Source organism: Talpa occidentalis, unplaced genomic scaffold (assembly GCF_014898055.3).
Source record: "Talpa occidentalis isolate TD23 unplaced genomic scaffold, MPIMG_talOcc4v2.1 talOcc4.13, whole genome shotgun sequence".
Classification (NCBI taxonomy): Eukaryota; Metazoa; Chordata; class Mammalia; order Eulipotyphla; family Talpidae; genus Talpa; species Talpa occidentalis.
In genome coordinates, this window is record NW_023601322.1 from 31128985 (window position 1) to 31151015 (window position 22031).

Sequence of the window (22031 nt, forward strand, 5' to 3'; positions counted from 1 at the left end):
AAGCAACAAATTGAATAATAATCATTGTGCAAATTATTGTATCTAGTGCAGACAAGCTGGACAAGAACTGAGTCATGATATTCAGGCTACTGCAGTGACCCAAAAGGATAAGGCTGTCTGGAAATGTCACATATATCTTTTGGAATTTTTTTTTAAAGGAAAGGTTGGTGCTTTTATATCTTCCAGTGGGAATACATAGATGGATGAGATGAGGATGGATGGATGAAGTGGTCATGATACAGATTACCAGTAACATTAAAATATCTCTGATTATTCTTTGCTTAAGAAAATTTCCTGAAGAATGTACTAATGCTGCTTCTAAAACTGTACTCACTTATTCATCTGAGCCTTCTTTTCATTCCTAACATGTACTTTTGAAAAGAACAGTGTTGACAACTTAGCCTCTCCTACACCTAGCTAAGCATAGTTTAGTCAATTCCATTTATTTTCATTCCATGGTTCCATAAGTGCACTGCACCAACTAAAACTGCCTTTTGGATTATGTACATTTTGTTAACAACTATGTTTTGCCCAGTTAGCAAGCTCCCCAGAAACAAGATTATCAATCTATAAATTCAAAGTCAACAAGAAGAAGGTGAGAGTCTTATGAATCCTTAGTTCTCCAGACATCACAGTGTATTTTCTGCCCTCACAAAATTATCTTCTAAAACAAACAGGTGACATTTCAGATTTGTCCTGTTGTTGCCCATAAACCCAAGTGTTCACTCAAAATTATCCTCCTTACCTTGGGCAAGCATCAAACTTAAATTCCTTTCAGGTATTGCATCCTCCAACTCTAAATGGGGTATAAAAATGCTTTTTTTCCCCTTCAACCCTATTTACAATTAGGTTATAAATTGGAAAAAATGAGTTTTCTGTCACCTTCCAAAAGCTAGACTGCAATATCAGTAACATGTGAGACCCTCAATAATTAGCCAGAAAAGCTCAGCTGAAGAAGGTGGGGGTGGAGGGTGAAGAACATTTACTTTATAGAAATATATAACCAATACATTTTTAATCAAAATTTTATTAGGGTCAAGATAGGGGTACTTAAAAGGTCAAGTGCAACTGGTCCTGAATCAGACATCAAATCCCAGGTTTGTCACTTACTAGCTAGATGAATTTTCTCAAGCTACTTAACCTCCCTGGCTTCAGGGTCATCCATCCGTAAAATGTGAAACATAATAATATATACCTACTTCAGTGTTCTTTTAATACATAATTCATGTAAAGTCCTTAGCATTTGGCTTAACACAAGTAAATGACCAAACATAGCAGGTATTTTTTTCATCAAGTCCCCACTCATTAATGTGCTTGATGTATTGCATAAAGCATGTTGTCTGTGCACTATGCTAAACAAATCAATGGATACAAAGATGTGAGATTTTAGTCAGGTCTAAAATCACACTGTTAGGTCCTCAAAGGCAACTTCTACAGTCTCAAGAAGACAGCATGTGCTTACTCAGTGTTAACGGAATAAATATATGCTTTAAATATTTCACAGGCCCTGGGATATTATACAGTGAGCCCCTATATATCTTCACAACTTTATTTTTTTTTAAGATTTATTTATTTATGCACACAAGAACTGGGGTACAGGCCAGAGGCATGGGAGGGTGAGAGAATTCACCAGAGACAGAGCAGGGAGCAGAACAGGCAGAAGGACTGAAGTACACTGCTGAGGGGAGCAGTGGGAGAGACAGGAGAGATCTGCTGCGCCATGTGGGAATCTCCCTGGCCAGCCGGCCGGGAATCGAGCCCACACTGTAGAGGCTTCACAGCACTGTACTCAACCCGCTGCGCCATAGGGGAGGCCCATCACAACTTTATTTTAATTTCTCTGATGTCCTCTAATTTGACTACTAAGCACTTGGCACAGCTCTGCATCCACACACCTGAGAACTAAGATGCCTGAGAGACAATTCCTGACAGGCTGCAGCGAGGGCAGCGCCCTTATGCCAGGCTTGCAAACCCTGAGAACAGGCCTTAATTAAAAAAAAAAAAAAAAAAAAAAGTTAAGTGAAATCACCCGAATGTCAGACAGATTTCAGTCAACAATTACAATTTGGTTTTGTCTAGGTGTCTGAGGAGGTTTAAGGATAAATAGTCTTTAATTATCCTGAAAGAACTAAGACATATTCTCAGGAATTTTGTACTGTAGCTTTCAGAAAACCTGGCTTAACAAAATGTCATAATTTTTATTCCTCTGAAAACAAATCAACTATAAAAAGAAGTCCCATGTCAGCATATCAACTGTTTTGCATTTGAATTATGTTGTCAAGTTCAAAACAAGGAAGCAAAACTAAAATCATTTAGGCATGTGGCAATTAAGAGCACAAGCAATGAAATGAAGAGATAAAGAGAAAAGCACTACTCAGAAAAAAATTAAATGCCTATTTCTCCCTCAAGATTTTCACCTGCATAGGATGCTTAGAAAGTCTCACATACAATGTAATTTCGTATCCATTTCTGGTTCTATTTCTGCACTGAAATATTTATAGAGTGCTCACAGTATTTCTGGAGTAAATTATACCTAGATCTTGATAAAGCTGAAATCACCTAAATTACCTTTTTTGTTCAATTATATGGAAGAATAGAGAAAGAAAGCTTGACAGAATAAAAAGATGTATTAAGAAATGGCCATTTCGTAGCTATAATTGCATACCTTAGTGAATATTGATGCCTGAGGGTTGTATGCAGTCACCACAGCTATTTTTACCAAAGGCGTCAAATAAAATCCAAATCAATTTGTTATGTGAATATACACATTATATTTGAAAAGGAAACTTAAGCCAAGTACTGCATTGGTTTATATGTTAGGACTGACTTACAAAAACCCATATTCAGAGTATGGAAGAATGAAGCTAGTACAGTGTTAAGCATATTGCTATGAATACCTGTGATGATGAATCAGATGCTCAAAATTCTAGAAATATTCCTATAGCACACCATTAACTTTAGAAATGTAAAGTTCAAAATTCTGAATCACCGTTATGAACTGAATGTTTATGTCCACCCAAAATTACATATTGAAGCCCCACCCCACCCCCGCCCCCAGGGTGTCGGCATTTGGAACTGAGTTATCTAAGTTTGAATGAGGTTATAAGGATGGCATCCTATTCTGAAAGAATCTGAGTTCTTATGAAACAGAAAATAACTCAGCACACATGTTTCCTCATTCCTCTCCCTCTCTCCCCTCCTTCTCTGTCACATACACATACACACACACACACACACACACACACACTCAGTTCATGAATGCCTACAGGGTGGATTGCAATTCTACTTTCCAAAGCATGAAAAGATAATGGAAGATATTTCACAGCAAAAGGCAAGCAGTTAACTACATTTACAACCTCAGATGCTTGACTACAAAGGCTTTAAAATTACCCAAGCTGAGGCTGACCAGGGGTGTTCTGAGGAGTTAGAACCTGGTCTATTAGGGTATTTTCATATAATTATGTTTTAACTCAGGAAATGTTTCCACAGTAATACATAATCTTATTATACACTTGAAGAATTATTTCACACACTGTCACACTGTCACTATAAAAGCAAGTATTAAAAAAAACTAATTTATGACAGATTACAAATGTTATCATTTAATTACAAAAATGTTCTAATTTTTAAATGTTATCCATGTATAGTATGCATTCTAACTTAACATATTTTATATTATTTAAATTGAAACTGATTATGTATAAAAAAAGCATATAATGGCAAAAAAATCTTAAGTGACACATTTTGGAAGAAACAAATATATATAAAAATGATCAGATTAGAGTTCAAAGTCTCACCAAAATGGAAGGTATAAGGCATGGTTTCATTATTCATATCCTAAACATGCATATATTCATATATTCAGAAAATGTGACTAGGAAAACAAGTACCATTCTGATTCCATCTACTTAGTACCAAAATACTACTGATAAGATCGTTTGACTCATTGTTTAATAGCTATCATATATTATTTGTGATAATGTGCATTATCAGTTAATAAATACTACTATAAACAGCAGTATTTGAGAGATTAAAATGGATTTTAAAAGGGGCAGTGATGTTAAAGAGACTATATAGGAATTAGTGATAGTCATTAAGAAATTATAAGTACAAAGAATGAACAGCAAAGAGTGAGGATACAGAGAACGAAAGATTTAGTTAGAAATCAGAACACTTCCCAGGAACCAGTTGGCCATGGTTATATAGGAGAAGAGAGTTAGAAATGACTCTGAGAGTCACTCTAATCCGAGTAATGATGACAAGTAAAATATTGTCATCTATGAGACAGATGACTCTAGAGGCTATCCTGAACACACACAATCATGAACACACACCTCAGCACATATAAACGTGCAGACTTCCCTATGTTTCTGTTTAATGACACTACTGTTTCATACATTTTTCTCTCTGTAGCTGACTGCGTATCACTTCCACAATGAATTAGAATTTAGCAAATGGCAAGGATGACACTGTGAGCTAACACTGCAATTCTAAAATGTCCAACATAAACAAAACTAGACCACCATTTCAGTATGATAGGAATGATGCCAACATGGAATCTGGCGATAAGAATTGATTTTTCAATAGAAATTATTTGTATTTCTTTCTTATCTCTAGACAAAACATTTCAGCAGCAAGAATCATCTCCTATAGCACTAATTAGAAACGTAGATCTCACAAAGAGAAATGACAAGAAATTTTATCTTTTGACACAATACAAGGTAATAGAATTTTCTGACATTTTATCCCCTTAGAAAAATGCAACGTTGTTAATAAACCACAGTACATAGTGGACATTCTAACATCAGCAAATCAAAAGAAATATTGCAAAACAAGAAAACATTAAAAAGCCTTAAGGGAAGTCACTAAAAACAAATTTATCCTATGAATTTTCATTGGGAACGAAAAATTCTCATTGATAATAGAATAATTACATGTTTTATGTTGGCAATTACATGTTCCACATTGCGAAACTGAAAATATGTCCATATTCTGAGTAACATTAAACAGAGATTTTTTTAATAAAACTTTTCAAATGTCCCTACTGTGATATATAACATTGGGGCTAGTATTCTGTAAATGTTGATGAAATCTAACAGAATTTTTTAAAGAAAAATAATCTTTAAAAAATATGTAAAATTGTAAAAAAGCTATCTCGTAAATATTCCTTGCCACCAATCCAATAGAGATTTTATTGTCAGGTATTGGGGTGGAGGAGTGAGGAAGCCTATATTTTATGACTGCTTAACTCTATTAGAAATTTATTTACCTATTAAAAATTAAATGAAAATTATACCAAGGTTCATGCCACATTCATGGCAGGTACCTTGTAATGAAGAGTGCCAAGCACATTAAGAAATTCTCCCTCACTGATGAATGGCTATGCTGCTCTCCCTAGGTAAGTGCCACAAGCCTCACTTCTTGACCTTGCCACACCTTTACGTGTCAGGAAAACAAAGCAAATTCTTTGTAAGTATCACTTTAAAAATTACATGAGCAGAGAAACACATATCCTCAGGTATCAAATATTCCTCAGTTCTCTTTGTAATGGATTCATAACTTCCGAATAAGCAAATCAAAAACAGAAAAGCAGAATCAGGGTAACCCCAAAGTCATCCAAACCAATCTGGTAATTGGCGTTACTCCTCTTTTTCTATGAACATATTTTTAAATACTGCAGACAAGACCACGGTCTACAGCAGCATCCTAACTCCCAGAGGCAGGGGTAATGTTTAGCCAAGCAGTCCACACATGCATATGGAATATCCACCCACAAAAGCAGCTGATGGTAATATGCACATTTTAATCCCTTCTATACAAGCACATGGCTATCTGATTATCAGGTCTGAAAAGCATTTCAAACAACTATGTTTTATCAATTGTTGACAACTGATAAGCACAAAGTAACAGAAGCCTGAAAATACTCAGAATCAGTAAAGCAAGCACATGGCTGGACTAGAATAAAAAAATGTTGACAAAATCGTCTATGCTATTGTATAGAGGAGAATTAAAACTTACCTAATGCATTTTCATTAAAAAATTCTAGAATTCATGCCATGTTCATATTATTTTTTTCAACAAAACATGTCCTCTGACAATGTATTATTTTATTTACATACCTTTTAAAAACCACATAAAAACTTATTTCAGTCTGGCTTTTCCAATAAACCTTAATCACGCTACAAATTTCATCAATAATATGAGGATACACAATGTATAGGAAAGTTGTCATCTTTATCATGTCTACATGAAATTATATAATTTACAGGTTACTTGAAAAGATAGCCTGAAATATCAGGAACTTCATCTCAATTAGCAATATCTCATATACAGAACACAATCAAGGATTCACATCAACTTTACCAAAATTATTGGTATAGTTGTTATTTTATGTTACAAGCTTAATCCAGTGGCACATACAGCATTTTTAAACAAGCAACAGTACAATCACCTTACTTGTTCACAGAAAATCTGCAGCGACTACCAGCAAGCAAATATTTAATGGGATTCCCAACATCCTTTTGATTACAAGCAAACTGGAATAGGGTGAAAAATACAACATGCTATTTTAAAAAGAAGCTTCTAACTCTAAATGAAAGCCAAAGTCATCACTAAGTGCTAGCCAATTAACATCTTGAGAAAGAAGATTATTTACTCAACAAATATTTACTGAGTATCGGCTGAGTACGGGAGAGCTAGGAACCCTACTCTTAAAGAGCTCTAGAGCGAGCGGCACAAAGACAAACAAGGACAAAATTACAGTATAATAAGGTAAGTGTTAAGGAAATCTATTGGCACACAGACCGAAGGACCCCCATGGTACTTGAAATAAATGTATGAATTTACATCCAGGTTGGGAATGATGAGGGATACAATGTTCACTTTTCCAGAAATGCTAGTACAGTGGTAGGCTTCCACTGAAGGAAATCACCAGAAGGTTGTGGCTACATTAGTAACCTTCACAATCACTCCCCTGCATTTAATCACTTATATCATGAATCTGCATTTCTTGAAGAGCAAGTCATTAATAAATACCTAGAGATTAAACAGCTGTGCTTGACCTTATAAAGATTGAATTTCTAAATGTAACCTAACTTAAAAACAGATACAGTTACACTTTATTAACTTAGCTACCTTAAATGTTTGGAAAACATTTAGGAACTTGGAAGGTAGCAAAACAGTACATTGGTTTGGCAAAATAAATGTCAACATATGCTCCCTAATATACTTAATATACAGGAAAGCTTGAAATTCACTCAAAATTTATATATGTTTATTTTAGAGATGATTCTGATAAGCAAACTAGAACTAAATTATAAGGCAAGACTTGTCACAGGTACACCAGTTCCAAGTAATGATTGACAGGAAGGAGGTGATTTAAAGAAAGGTGAAAAGAAATGATAACACTAAATGTGTAGTCTGAGACCCTTCAATGTAGAGCTGATTTGACAGATAAGAACTTAAATAGAAATATGGTCAATTTCATTGTCGTTTCCTTCTCTTATTCAACTTGGAGATTCCTTGCAGGTACTAATAATATGAGGCTGGTTCACCAGTATTTGTAATGGTGAACACTTTTTCTTTACAGAAGAATCTATTAATGGATGGGAGGGAGGGTTATATTTAGAGGAAAAGGGGATTATGTTTTTCATTTCAATGTTCTTTTCTCTTTAAATAAACAGGGATTTTGTTTTGTTTACCACACATGCTTAAAGATCTCTAATATATACCATTCTGGGAAGACTAGCATTTTGAAAAAGATTAAATGTTGTTACAATAATAAGTGTAATTAAAATGCTATTCAGAGCCATGGTACAGGAATTTTATATCTCAAGGTACATAACAACCGATAGCACAGTCACTCCTGTGGAGAAGAATATCTTAATGAATGAATTTCAAATGTCTGCTTAGAGGAGATGCTTTTTATCTCTGCGTTGGCAGATTCCTCTGGCATGGAGCCCACATTCGACGGGAGTTGATATCCAAAGTTTCTTTACCCTCTTTTTTTCTTTTTTCTGCAGCACAAACATTTTCAGTGCTTTCAAAATAGTATAAATATTTTCAGGGCTTTTGACAGACAGTAAGGAGAAAAGTAATTTCCAGGTGTCCCCATTTTGTTCCCTAACTCTTCATACTGACATCTGGCTTAGAAGAACAGAATCTTCTCTAAAGGAGCAGTGGGGCTCTGTCAGCAGCTTCCCTCTCCATTGTTACCTCCACTTTGTGGGGGAACAATTATTACAAACAGTGCAGTTATATTATCTCACATCCTTTCCTTAGAATAGGTAGAAAATGCATCCAGAGCTGAAAATTTCATCCTAGGTGTCCTTCATTCCGCTAAATTAGGATGTTCATAAAATAAACTTGCAAAGGATGTACTTTAAAGAGTTAGAAAGCGATGTTATCTGCATTCGACAGGCATGAATTATGGGCAATACCAATTATTTAGGAAAAGTTGGCCTCATGTCAAATGAATATTCATTTCTCTCCCCAGGTATATTGAATGTCAGTCAACAAAATTCAAAAAATAGCTCAGAAGGTTTAATTTTCACCACGTGTAACCACTGAATACTCAATGGCTTGCAAGAAGACAACCTCATGCAAAGAAAATATTCTAGGTAACATGGATGATTGTATGCATATGTGACAAGTCCATGGTTATTTTATATTGTAACAAACCTCTTTTTCACTCAAGTAATATCTAAGGACTCTAAATTTCTGGCTAAAGCCAAAACCCAAAAATAAATAAATAAATAAATAAGGAATCATTATCAATAAACAAAATATGGTATATCCACACAATGGAATATCATTTGGCAACAAAGAGAAATGAAGTACTGATTGATGCTGCACCATGGATTTACCTTGGAAACATGATGTTGAGTTAAAGAAGCCAATTATGAAAGGCTACATATTTTATCACTGCATTGTTTATGCACTGTCCACAGTAGGCAGGTTAGTGGTTGCCAGAGGCTGGGGGGGTGGAAGGGTGGGAAGAGTATGGGAAATGACTGCTAATGGGTAGAGGATTTCATTTTAAGGTGATGAAAATGTTCTAAAATTAGAGATGTGTTATAAATTAGATAATGGTGATGATTAACAACTTGTGAATACATAAAACCACAGAACTGTACATTTTACAAGAGTGAACTTTACATTATATGAATCATATCTCAATAAAGCTGTTAGTAAAAAAAAAAAAAGGGGGGGGGCTGCATAGCTGATTCATGATGCTCCATGCAGAGGAGGTCTAAGTATAAGATAACTAAATTTCCAACCACATTCACTGGCACTGTGAATTTTATCACAGTGAACTCATATTTATATCCTGGGGTTTATCTCTTAAGCCTGCTAAAGTGTTTTGCCTTCAGTACTCATTTTCAGAAATACAATCCCCTCTTATGAGAAAGAGAGACAGGAGTAACTCCAACAAGGGGCCAACGGCCATAGTACTGTTCTTTGTTAATAAACTGTATTCTCTATCAATTCAGCTAATGCAATTTATTAAGCAAATGTATAATTCCAAGGAAATCTTTGGTATCCCTAATGTCTGGCAATCACAAAAGAGTTTTCAGGTAGTTACTTAATTCTCAACCAATCACAAGTCAAAAAATCTAGATACACCCGTATTTTGCAATTAGTGGCAATTATCAATCAATACAAACAGAAAATGCTGTAAATATGAATACTGACCTTGTTTCTTTTAACCCTTCTTTCTGAATGACTTCCAATATCTGCTTTGCTGTCATTGGTGAGTTTGGGTGCTTTTCTAGTGCCTAAAAAATAAAGATAAACATAACATTCCTTGATTATTGTATGGAAGCATACAAGATGAATATGCATGTGAATCATGCAATGGTTTCTTAAAATTTTAAAGGGAAGGGGTAGTTATATCAAAATAAGGTCCCATCACAAAGTTCAGGTGTCCAAGTGAGTATGCAACTTTTTTCCTGGACATTTATGGCAATTTCTGCAACATATAGGGGGCCATTCTTCAAAAATATCACAAAAGCATACACACACCAAAAAAGAGGAAAGGTGAAACCCAGGAAACCAAGTTAAAATTTCCCTTTATTAAAAATTACTAATATTTTATATTTAGAGACTTTTTCAGGCTGTTAACATGTTTCCTAAATGTCCAGGGCCTAGGAAACATGGAGCCTGAATACTATCAGTAGTAGAAGGCAAATTGCTCATCAGAAATAACCTCACTGGATTTGTATTTCCATGAATCTCTTTTGTTTAAAAAAAATGAGGAAAAAAATCCATCATGGTCAAAATATGAAAGAAGCATAGAGAAGCCCAACATACTCATTACAGTGTGTTTTCCAGTTCAGCTCAGTTTCCTTTCTTTTGCCTTTTCCAATTAACTTCCAATAAACCCCTTCATCTTCCCATTCAGCCCATCTCAGTTTATGAACTGAGTCCCATTTTCTTTCTCTCCCCTTCTGTCCTGCTTTTTGTAAGGGAATTCTTTTAAACAAAGTATGGGATATTCCTGGGATATAGTTAATTATTTCCATAGGCATTAGACCATCAGCCCTGGAAATGACATTCCTTTAGTTACCCAGGGACTTCACTACAAGTAGGGACAGAGTGAAACAACAGTGTCCACACTGCTCACCAACATGGACCACAGGGACCACCTTGGGTACAAAAACAAGTCTACAGACAATGACCTCCTCCAAGGGCAGACGACTCCTACTTAAAGATGCTGTTTGTACAGCAGCTTCTTGCACAAGTCATGGCCTCACGCCACTTAAAGAGTCTAGAGTTCTAATTTGTGATTATTGACTAGGATAACCATAGTTAGAATTAACAGGGTCACTCTAAAAACTAAAAATTGAAAATACTTGCACATCTGTTCAAAAAACGTGTTGCTCTCTTATACTATTAATGGCCAAATTTCAACTAGCTCACTAGCAAAAGTTTAGTTCCTCAGAGTCCTTAAATACAGCCTGTCCCCCCTCCCCATTAGGGCCACTTTCCTGTTCTCCTCCTATCTGTTTCCTCCACTCTTCCAATTTTCTCAGACTGGATCAGTCCCATAGTCATAGCTGGTAAGTTCTTTAAAGAATATAGAAAAATGAGCTACTCTAGAAAGAGGGTATACAGCAATAAATACGTCAGTTGGAAAGAAGGAAAAACGACCCCACAGAGGAGGGCGCTGGAGAGCTGAATTATAACTGGGGAAGGGGAAAAAAAGAAACATAGGCAATAGCTGTATAGGGAAGAGGACTAACATGTAAAAATACTGGTTAAAAAAAAAGGCAAGAAGGAAACTGCATAATAGAGCTGAAAAGGGGAAAAGATTAGATCACAAAGAAAGGCGAGAAAGAAATAGACATGAAAACAAAAAGGCTGACAGCGTTTTTAAAATAAGAACTGTAAGTAGAACAGTGCATACTCATGAATTACTGAAAGGCGATATACTGTGGTCACATGGAGTATATAGAGAGTGGGCATCACCCCAAATGACAGGCAATGCTAGAAACACTAATGGTCTCTCATAAAAGACATGGGCAGAAGGTCGATAGACACAAACATACACAAGTAAGCAAGCAAGGAAGAGGGAAACTAGCAGGGAGAGGCACAGGATGGCAGAAGGAGGGGGACAGCAGAGAAGGGAGAAAAAGGAGGAAAATTGAGCTGAACTGGGAATGTCCAAAGACAAACTGATTAAATCTAGAAAGGGCCGAAGAGGAAATTCCAGTGTACTAGGCAACGTTTTAATGGAAATTTGGGTGCACTCGAAAGTGGGGTTACTCACTGTGGAGGATTCCCTGTTTCTCTTCCTGAGTACAGGCCCCTCAGCACACCTGGGCAGCTCCTCCCAGCAATTGAGAGAATTTGGATAGCCCTGTCCCCTTCTCTATGACATCACATCCTACTCTACAAAGGAAGTAAAAGTGCCAAGAATTACATCATGAAGTGGATGAGAGGCAGGAAGGAAATGATGAAGCCACACAAAACACCAGAAGCCACCCTCAGTTCCTGCAAGACAGAGAAAGGAGACAGAAGGAGAGGTTCCTGGGTGTGAATGAGCTTCACTGAACTAACTGTGTGAACATTAATAGAACAATAGATAGGGAGAAAATACCTTCACGGAACAAAACATCGATACCATCAAAATAATGTGACAAATGGCAAAGACGTGAATCAGACTCGCAGGCAGCCATACGCAAACATGACAGCAGGAAGAAGCCACATTCAGGGTGAAATGGCATCCTACTACGAGACCCAAACTTTAGATTCTAGAGTAACTGCCCCTTACCCCAACAGCCACTTGGTTATAAAGGCGTACAGTTTCATGCACCCTCCAAAATTATTCTTTGCATTACACTTCTTGACTTCACCAGATTCAACTAGTATTTGAATGTTTTTATGGTTATGTAATGCTTAATTATTTTATTTCTTTCTTTCTTTATTTATTTATTTATTTATTTATTTATTTTTTGTGGGACCCTCGCCTGTGGCCGGGGATCGAACTGGCGCGCAGAGGCTGCGGGCAGCCTCATAACCCAGCGCTCAACCACTGCACCACCAGGGGAGGCCCCGTAATGCTTAATTTTAATACATTCCTCCAGTTGTTTTCTATCTTGTACCTACCTCTTTAGCAACTGGAGTCAAGGATTCATTAGAGTAGAGAAGGGAGTGGACAGCTCACAATTTTTGTTCCTTTTTTAAAAATTGTTTTTAATTTTTATTTATTTATTCTTTTAACTGAAGTAGCCTTAGGAAACCCCCACCCCCACCCCGCCAACCAGGTACTGCCACTGTACCATACCCACTGCGAAATCATTTTTTAACATTATTTTCCATAGTGAGATTTTTCTAAAAATAGGACCAATGCATATTTTAGATAATCAAAATAGGCTCACATTGGCTTGGGCAAGATTATGTAATTATGATAAAATAGGAAATTAAATTTAAAGTTTGCCATGGAGAATATCTGAAATAATACTGCTTTCTGAGAAAACTGTGAAAATGCAAACTCATACATAATACAATAGAAAACACAATGTACACACAAACCTACCCCCAAGAATAAGCCACTGCTAATATTTTTGTTTTCCTTCTAGCTTTTTATTCATATTAGTTTTAATATAATTATATAAAGAACATGTGTATATAGTTAAGGATCTTATCTTTCTCCATGTAATTTGAATTCTTCAAAACACACATCCTAACACATCACTGGGGATAAGCATTGGCATTATTTTAAAAGCTCAATTAACAAAAATAAATTTTCCAAAGACTACACTAAGTGTAATATTCTTAGATTATTACTGAGTCAAAAGAATGTGAACTCTATTGAGTCTCTTGATACACTGCCAGTTGTTTCTAGAATAATTTAACAATTTACACTCATCAAGAAATGAATCTGCCTCTCTCACTACAATTTCGTAAGTATTAAGCATCACAAGTATTAATAATACTTGCCAGCTTGGTAGGTCAAATAAGTAGTTACTCATTGTTATTTTAATTACACGCTTAATATTAACGAGGCTAAAGATTTTTTTCCAAATTGATGTCACATAGGACATGAGGATATGACAGGATATTTCAGTTTTCCTTATTAGTGTGTAAAAAGCTCATTGTTTTGCATAGTAATAATAGATATTTTTCCTTTTGTTGATTATGCTTTGGATAGTTAGGGAGATACACAGTTTTCTTTGTTTGTATGAACAACTCCATCAGGTTTTTCCATTGTGACTCTACTGCTCATGTTTATAAATTCCTTTAATTCAGAAAGCAAGCAAATGTCTACAAATATTCCTTTCAAGTCTTTTTAATGTCTTTATTTTTTAATTCATCTGTACTTTATCTTTCTGTACCAAAGTGAAACACTCACTTAAGTCCCCACCTCCCATTAGTAAGTGAAGTTTTCCCAGCATAATGTTTCATAAGCCACTTCCAGTTACTGAGGCATCTTCTACCACACATCAAAGCTAGGACAATGCGAGCTTTTTTGATTGTGGAACCAATATGTAAATATGGGAACACAAAATATAAAATGCACAAAAGTAGAGTTGATCTTGTTGAAGTGAAGATGAGAATGCCCAGAGCCCCCAGAGTTTATTCCCTCTTGTAGCTAAAAGGCACATCTGGGAGTCTGCAGGGTTCGGGGATAAACTGAAACCACTGTACTTGGGGCTCATCCAGAGGTCCTGCTAGGTCTCCCTGATCTTTCAATCAGTTACGGTTCCAGTTACACTGCTTTAATTGCTATAATATTACAATACACATCATTATCTGGAGAGGACATTGCCCTCATTATTCCTTCTTAAATTTTTAATTGTTCACATCGTTATATTTCTAGATGAAATTTAGATAGAACTCAATGAATATCTAATTAAATTTTTAAGAAATTTACAGACATTATTCCATGTCTTTAAGTTTTATTTTATCAACTGTAATAAGCTTCTTTTATTATGTGTTTTATATGTTTGGCTCCAAGTATGAATAAACTTTTCATATAACATTTATTTTATTGCTAATGCATACAAAACTGTTGAGTTATGATAATTCTCTACTGAACAGCTTAATTGATTTCTTAAAAGACCTAACAGTATAGAAGCACAGAATCGTTATTTTCTACAAGTAATTTTAATTTTGCCTCTTTTCTAATAGCTGTTTTCCTTCATACATTATTTGTATTAAATAAAAACTAATTTTTTCTATCCCCTTTCAATTTTTTTTGCTAAAAATTGAGCTGTTTTATAATTTATTTTTCCCCAAACAAGTTCCTTTAACTTGCCAAGTTGCCCTAGGACTATCTGTATCTGTAATCATTAGAACTAGCACTGCCAAGGGAAACTTGTAATTATAAACCACTGACAAGATAGCACTGTCTCTTCTATACAAATCAGAGTCTGTCACAGTGTTCTCTCTTTACATAAAATGTCTTCTCCTTCTTTGTCAGATTTTATGATTCTCCTGTATTTAGAGCTATACTTGTGATTCCACTTCTCTCTCACTCAGAGTTGTGTCTTACACCTCATCTACTGAAGTCCTTTCAGTTCTTAACCACCTTCTTTCTTTTGCACTGTTACTCTCCAACAGATTTCAAATTCGAGACTCTCTAAAAAGGGAAATTTTCATGGCTAGGGACACAAAACATACACACCATCAGCCACCCTCCTGCAATAGATTTCTTGAATTTTTAAAGGACATGCAAAGATGTGTAGAAAAACCAAATGCACCACAGGATTTCACCTCTTTTACAGATTGTATCAGGGCCTATTTCAAAGATAGCTATACTCAGGCGACTTTGAGGCAAAACAGCCTTATTCCACACACCTCCTACCTCAGATTTCTATATATCTCAGTAGGAGGAGGGAGAAAAAAGCCTGCAAAAAAAAAAAAAAAAAAAGGGATAATGACAGAGTTAAGAGAGGGGGAGAGATAACAAATCATTGAGGCCACAGTTCAGGTTAAGAATGTATATTAAAATAAACAAATAAATAAATATATAAAATCTAAAAAAAAATGCATTTTTCTGTTTTAGATTCAGTCTTTCAGCAATTTTCTGGTCCAAGAACACCACTTCAAGACTTATTCAAGATTTTCTTGGTGTCTCTCAGACAGAAAAATCATTTCAAGTATCCCCAAGATACGCATATTAGACCACTATTCATGTAATGGTAAAATCTTGGCCCATCAGCCCTACATAAAATTTTCTAGGAGACTTTACTTATTTGACTGCAAAATAAAAAGCACTCAATAATTTGAGAATCATGTCAATTATATATGTTTAGATTACTGGTATGCGGAATGTACATCACACACCAGGCTCTCTCCCTTTTTCTAACAATATGTTGTCCCTGAGTCTATACTGGCAGTTCATTAAAATGTTTAGGTGTTTAATGCCTCTTGTCTTAGACAAATAATTTTGAGGTTAGAACAGTAATTTGCTATGAAGAGCTTTCACACAACACATACTGTTTTGTCTGCTTTCATATAACCTATTTTACTTTATTTGACCCTAACAGTAGCAACTCAGTAAGAGGTAAAGAGGAATAGGTTTAACTTTCTCTGAGATTCACAATATTGAGGTAAATGGCCCAACATAATAAAGTTACTAAATAGAAGGACAGGCTAGTCCTGTTGATGAAAATATTTATTTTTTTCCTTCCCCCCAGCCCCCGAAGATATTTAAATATAGTTAAGAGCAGCAAATACATACTAGCCACCTGCTAAGTCTGTGGGGACTCTCTGTATATTACAAAAGATTTAAGTCTTCATAAATGAAACATTCCATATTCCCATTATCCTTGAGAAACCTCAAAGGTCCATGTCATTTTGATGAAACAAAAATTTGGATCACTAGGTAGTATTCAGATGAGGAAACGATCACATAAAATGTGACAGCGCTCACCAAGTCCCTGGCATCTGCAGCTCAGCTGAGTTATTCTCTATTCCAACATATATGATTACCAGTTAAGAGCTTAATGATGATACAATTTTCTATTTTACTTGCTTCCTTTTATGGGAAAGTTACACTCTGCAATAGCATGTGCACATATTTGACTTAAAAGATACACAAAGTCTCACTATATTAGCTTTGCGAAACAGGCCACTGGGTCTAATTCCTACAGGGAAAAATAAAACCAGCCTCCAGGAAGATAAAGTGACCCCAAACTCCAGCAGCTAGCGACTGACAGAGGCTATGACACTGAAGTTCATTCCTCCTAAGTTACATTTCTTCTGATCATGAGTACCGGAGCTTGAGAGAGACTGAAGACCCACACACACAGTATCCACCTCAGAATCCTCACCTTGGCAATCTCACCCTTAAAAATAATCAGCTGTCTCAATGAACTTCAGATAATGGTTTAAACTGTACTTTCCCTTGGTGGCACCTGTTAAAACTGTCCTTAATTAGCATTATCAGTTTAATGATATTTAATGATATTTTTCCTGCTACACTGCAAGTCTCATGAGAACAAAGATGCTGGTTCTCATTTACGTCTTTATCCCCAGACTACAGCACCACTAAGTAGGCTTTGATGAAGAATGAGTCAATATTGGGAGATGTTTGAGTCATTATACTGGGAATTTTTATAGATTAATAAATAAGGCTATGATCTTTAGAGTCAGCTGAACTAATAATCTCTACTCACCAGGTGTCTGATCTTAAATATTTAACTTCTCTGAATATCAGTTTCTTCATTTTCTCATCTATAAAAATGTTGTGAGCACTAAATGAGATAATAAATGTGAAGCACTTATTATTCTGATATGTCAAATGACTGTCTACAGCAATATGCATTAATAAACATGAACTAATACTACTGTTCCAAGGGAAGGAGGGAAGCCCACTTTGAGAACAGCCTAGAAATATGAATTTTTTCAAAATAAAGAAGAGAGTTAAAAATTGTACATTAGATATGGCTTCTATAAATGATGTTGACCACATACTGCCAACACTCATCACTGTCTCACGTGTTCCACTGCACAGTCACAAGTGAATCAGCACTACACCATGTCTAGTTTCATCATACAGCGTTTTTTCCTTGTGTTTATCAAGAGGGATTATACAATATGACACTCTTTTAGACACGGTTCTGATATGGAAGAATAGCACACTACAGGGACAAATTATCCTGTCATACCTGTGATACAAATCAAGTAAAAAATATAGAATATCAACAGTAACAACTTACTTCCAACAATATATGCTTGGACAAACTTTCAAGCAACTATGATATATAGTGTCATAGAATATCCATCCAAAAGAAATTCTTTCTTAGGGCAAAATTATTTTAGTTGCCTATCTTCATAAAACCTGAGCCCAGCTGAGAGTAAAAGATGGCTTTCTGAGGTCTAGAAGAGGTAAAAGAATGTTACCTGAATTTTCAGGCAAAATGCTATGCTATTGAAAGTTAATTCTAATTTCCTTTGGGATCTGGCAACTTTTCTCTATGTTACACAGAAAGAAAACAGAAAATGAGAACATACCGTAAAATATAGTAAAAGGTAAAAAAAAAAAAAACCCAACTATTTAAATACATATGAAATCTGTTTTAAAAGTAAAATATTTTTAATGAAAAAGCAATCCTTCCACCACAGAAAATTTGCAGGCAGTCTACTCTATTCAGAACCTACTGATTATTAAAAAGTTTTAATCTGTACCCAAGTCAAGATTTTGCTTTCCTGTTACTTCTATTATATAGTCATAATTTTTGCCTTTCAATGTGACTATTATTTATTTTAAATTACAAGCACTTTCCTAGCATGTAAGCTTAAAGTCTGGTGTGTTATATGAATTTACAAAATTGGATCTAGCAAGTCACTCACATGATATATTGCCACCTATTTGAAAGCACTATTAGGGGTCCAGTCTCCTTTTATTTTCAGACTAATGGATTCTCAGTTTTTCCATCAATCCTCGCATAAAAGAGTCTGCAGACACCACACCTTCTGAATCACCCTTCCTTGAATATTCTTCACTTTGCCAATGTCACTTTTAAAACACGACTTTAAGAATCATACTAGCTGAAATAAATTAGCTAAATACTATTTATTGATAAGTATCCTAAACGTACTTTGATTAAAATGTAATAGAGTGAAACTATTACTTCCCCTTTTCTAGCTCCCATAATTACAATAAAGACTAATATGACACTTGCTCTTTCAGTAGTTTTCATACTGTCAATCAAGTAAAACTTCAAATCTTTCAACATTTGCTTCTCAAATCACATGCATAATTCTATCACGTATTTTTCAAACTTGACAAACATCAATGTACACTTTTTAATGCCCTAGTGTTTGTTTCGGTATATGTTTTCAGCCTCTGAAATCTTATTATTCCAATCATCAAAGGCAGTAATTAAACTTTGTAACTTTCACAAATGTGAAAAGTTACTTATCCTAGTTAAATTTCATCATTTTAGGTGCAGGTTATTTGTTCAAGCTTATGAAGTTCTTTTGGAATCATCAGTCTCTTATCGAACTGCTTGGTTTCTCTTTTTATTTTGTGATAGTCACATATTTGACAAGCATGACTTTGATATATTCCTCCAAGTTATTCATTAAGAACTGAACAAGGGAATGGAAGACAAAGCAACAAACCATTGTGGCTGTCACTGGGACCTCCTTTTAGACAGATACTGATTAACCAATCAATATCCTTTGTCTATAGATGTTCAATCTGCTACAGGTTCATTCAGTTATACTGTCACCCAGTTCATATTTGTCTATCACTTTTAAGAGTTTCACAGTACACTGTGTGAAATGAATGGCTGAAATTCAGCTCCAACAGGAGCATCCTCATGATGCATAAGTCTAATAATCCTATCAAAAATAAATTAATTTGGTTTGACATGAATTAACTTAGAGAATCCATAATGCCTTCCAGGGATCACTCCTTCCATTACTAAATGCACAGAGTCATCTGTTTAATAATACACTCTAGGATTTTACTCAGAGTTGAAATACAGTTCAATAGACTAATTTGAAAAATTCCCTTTTTATAACGCTAACACTTGTGAATGTTTACATAGCAGTTACTTTGCATCAAGCATTATTCTAACAGGCACCTAAATCCATTTAATCCTTACAACAATTGCCTTATCATAGAGGGACTATTATTACCCTCATATTATAGTGACAGATGAAGTAACTGTTAATTTAACTCTTCCAAAGTCACACAGCTACAAAGTAGATCTAAGATTTAAATCCAGGTGATTCAATATTGAGACAATTACTGCCCTTTCTCTGTGATTTTCCCCATGATTATTATCAGAACTTCTTATTTTATCTGTAGAGTCTTTATCATCAACTCAGTTTTCATCATTTCTTATTCATGTAAGACATATGAATATAACTTCTGTTACTCTCCTCATACCTTCTTAAAAATATTTACTAGTTTAAAAGAAAAAAATACAACACAATGTTTTAAAAATGAGAAATAATGCCTGATGATAGTTACCATGATTCTGATTAAAAACACTATACTGATTCTACAGCAGCTAAAATGCAGACGCAAAGGTAAGTTAACTGCCATTAGCTGAATGAAAGACACAGTTTGTCAAAACAGCGATTTTCCTTTTCCTAGCTCAGAGAACTGTCTCATATGGAAATTTATATAGAGACACTGGGTGCTAATGGATAATATATTCATGAGAGTTTTAGCAAAGCAAACAAACATATAAACTCTGTGAAATATACCATAAAAATCTACACATCACATAAAAATATAATTGAAATGTGTCATGAAATAATCCAAGTAGATAGACTACCGATGGTCCTGTAGGATTAAGGTGAGTATTCACTCTGACAGTAACTTGGGAGTTCATTTATATTTCATTACCAAGAATGGACAAGGTAACTTTGAAAACCAATCTTGAAGATGGAAGATTTAAAATGTGATAGTGTAATGATTTAAAAATGTGAGAGTGTAATGACACTAGGGTTTTTTGGTGGTGGGTGAGTGAAGCACATACACATATTGAGGGGTGAAGCTATAGCCCTGAAATTACATAGTTCTGTAAGCAAATGATAAGCTAACAAAATTTGATTAAAGAAATAAAGTAAAATAATGTCATGAAAATTAAGGTAATTAATGTGTATTTTTTTTCCCACAGATGGGAGACTAAATGCCTGTCCCTACAGAAATCTATGATCAAAATTAGCATTCTCCTCAGAATAACATTCTGAAGCAGCAGTTAGTTGAGACCCCAAGTTTCCGTATCTTGGGAATCCTTACAAGGTACATATGTTAATAAAAGCAGGAAGTACATATACAAAGTTCAAAAAGAATTTCATAATGAAAATAGGCTAGGCACTTTTATAAAAATTTTGTTAAACGACAATCCCAATGTGAAATGTGTAGGCCTGACTGTGGGTCCTCACCCATGTGCTTGAAAGGGACTTATAATGAGACTTAACTGCAGGTACACACAAAAAAGTGGTAATAAAGAGTTTATTTACAAAAAAGGGAAAATGAATAAATGAGTAACTCAGGGAGAGAGAGAGAGAGACGAGAGATTGGTAAATGTCCTACCAGTTCTGCTGAGCTGGAACCCCAATAGCACACTGAAGGCTGGCGAAAAAACCAAGGACCCCAAGGCCCACAGGTCTGGTTATATACCAACCCTGGATGCTTAACTCCACCCTTAGTTCCCAGCAATCCTCACTTCGGTGGTGACATTATGGGATTTGTAGTCCTTGGTGTCTTGGATCTCTTTGGTCTGGGATGGGGGTGGAGTCCATAAAGCCTGTTTGTGGAGTTTGTTCAGGACATCCTTTCCCCCAACAATTTGACTTATGTTAAAATATTTAATTTTCACAATCCCCTAGAAAGGCAGATGTTGTATCTGAGTAGTGAGTTCCCTATTTCAGGTTATTCCTAAGAAAAAAACAGAACTAGGACTTGAACCCACGCCATTGGATTCCAAATGTTTCACAGTCACAATTTACTACCTTGTAATAAACAGTGAAAACTTATTTGGAGAGCAATTTAGCAGTACTATTAAAATATAAAGGGTAAGCCATTCCATTTGTTGAAACAAGCCCATCATTGAGGACTTTTATTACAGAAATCTATAGTCCATCTTGAATGAGCAATGGAGCATTAATAGAGGGGGGGAAAGATACAATCTAAAAGAGAGGCAGTTAAGGAAAATGAAGGCAAAACATACCATAAATAAAACAGTCATTACGAAGAAAATATGTACTGACATGTAACATAGACGTATGTCTATGAGAAAATGATGAGTAAAAATAAGCAAGTTGAAGAACAACACATATAGAGGAAGCACATATTTAAGTATATGTGGATTACATATGCACATACCACAAACCCCTCTCATACATATTATATTTAACACATGAAAATTCTCACTTAACAACTCACTTAACACTGAATAGTGGTAAAAAAGAAAAAAATTATAGGAGGAAATTCTTTTTTTATATTTATACTTTCATCTTTAGAAGCACAAACTGCTTTCATATTTTTAAACTGTACATTAATACAATCTATAATTTATACAAAAATATAAGATGTTTCATAACTAATTTCAAAT

At 35.1% G+C, this 22031-nt stretch overlaps 1 protein-coding gene across 1 annotated transcript in view; it reads right to left on the reverse strand.

The window, feature by feature from the left end:
* Nucleotides 1-22031, reverse strand: part of ASXL3 (ASXL transcriptional regulator 3) — a 170995-nt gene that overhangs the window by 130303 nt on the left and 18661 nt on the right. The window contains exon 2 of the mRNA XM_054694109.1: nt 9694-9776. Within this exon, the coding sequence (XP_054550084.1) occupies nt 9694-9776 (83 nt within the window). The remainder of the gene's footprint in view (nt 1-9693; nt 9777-22031) is intronic.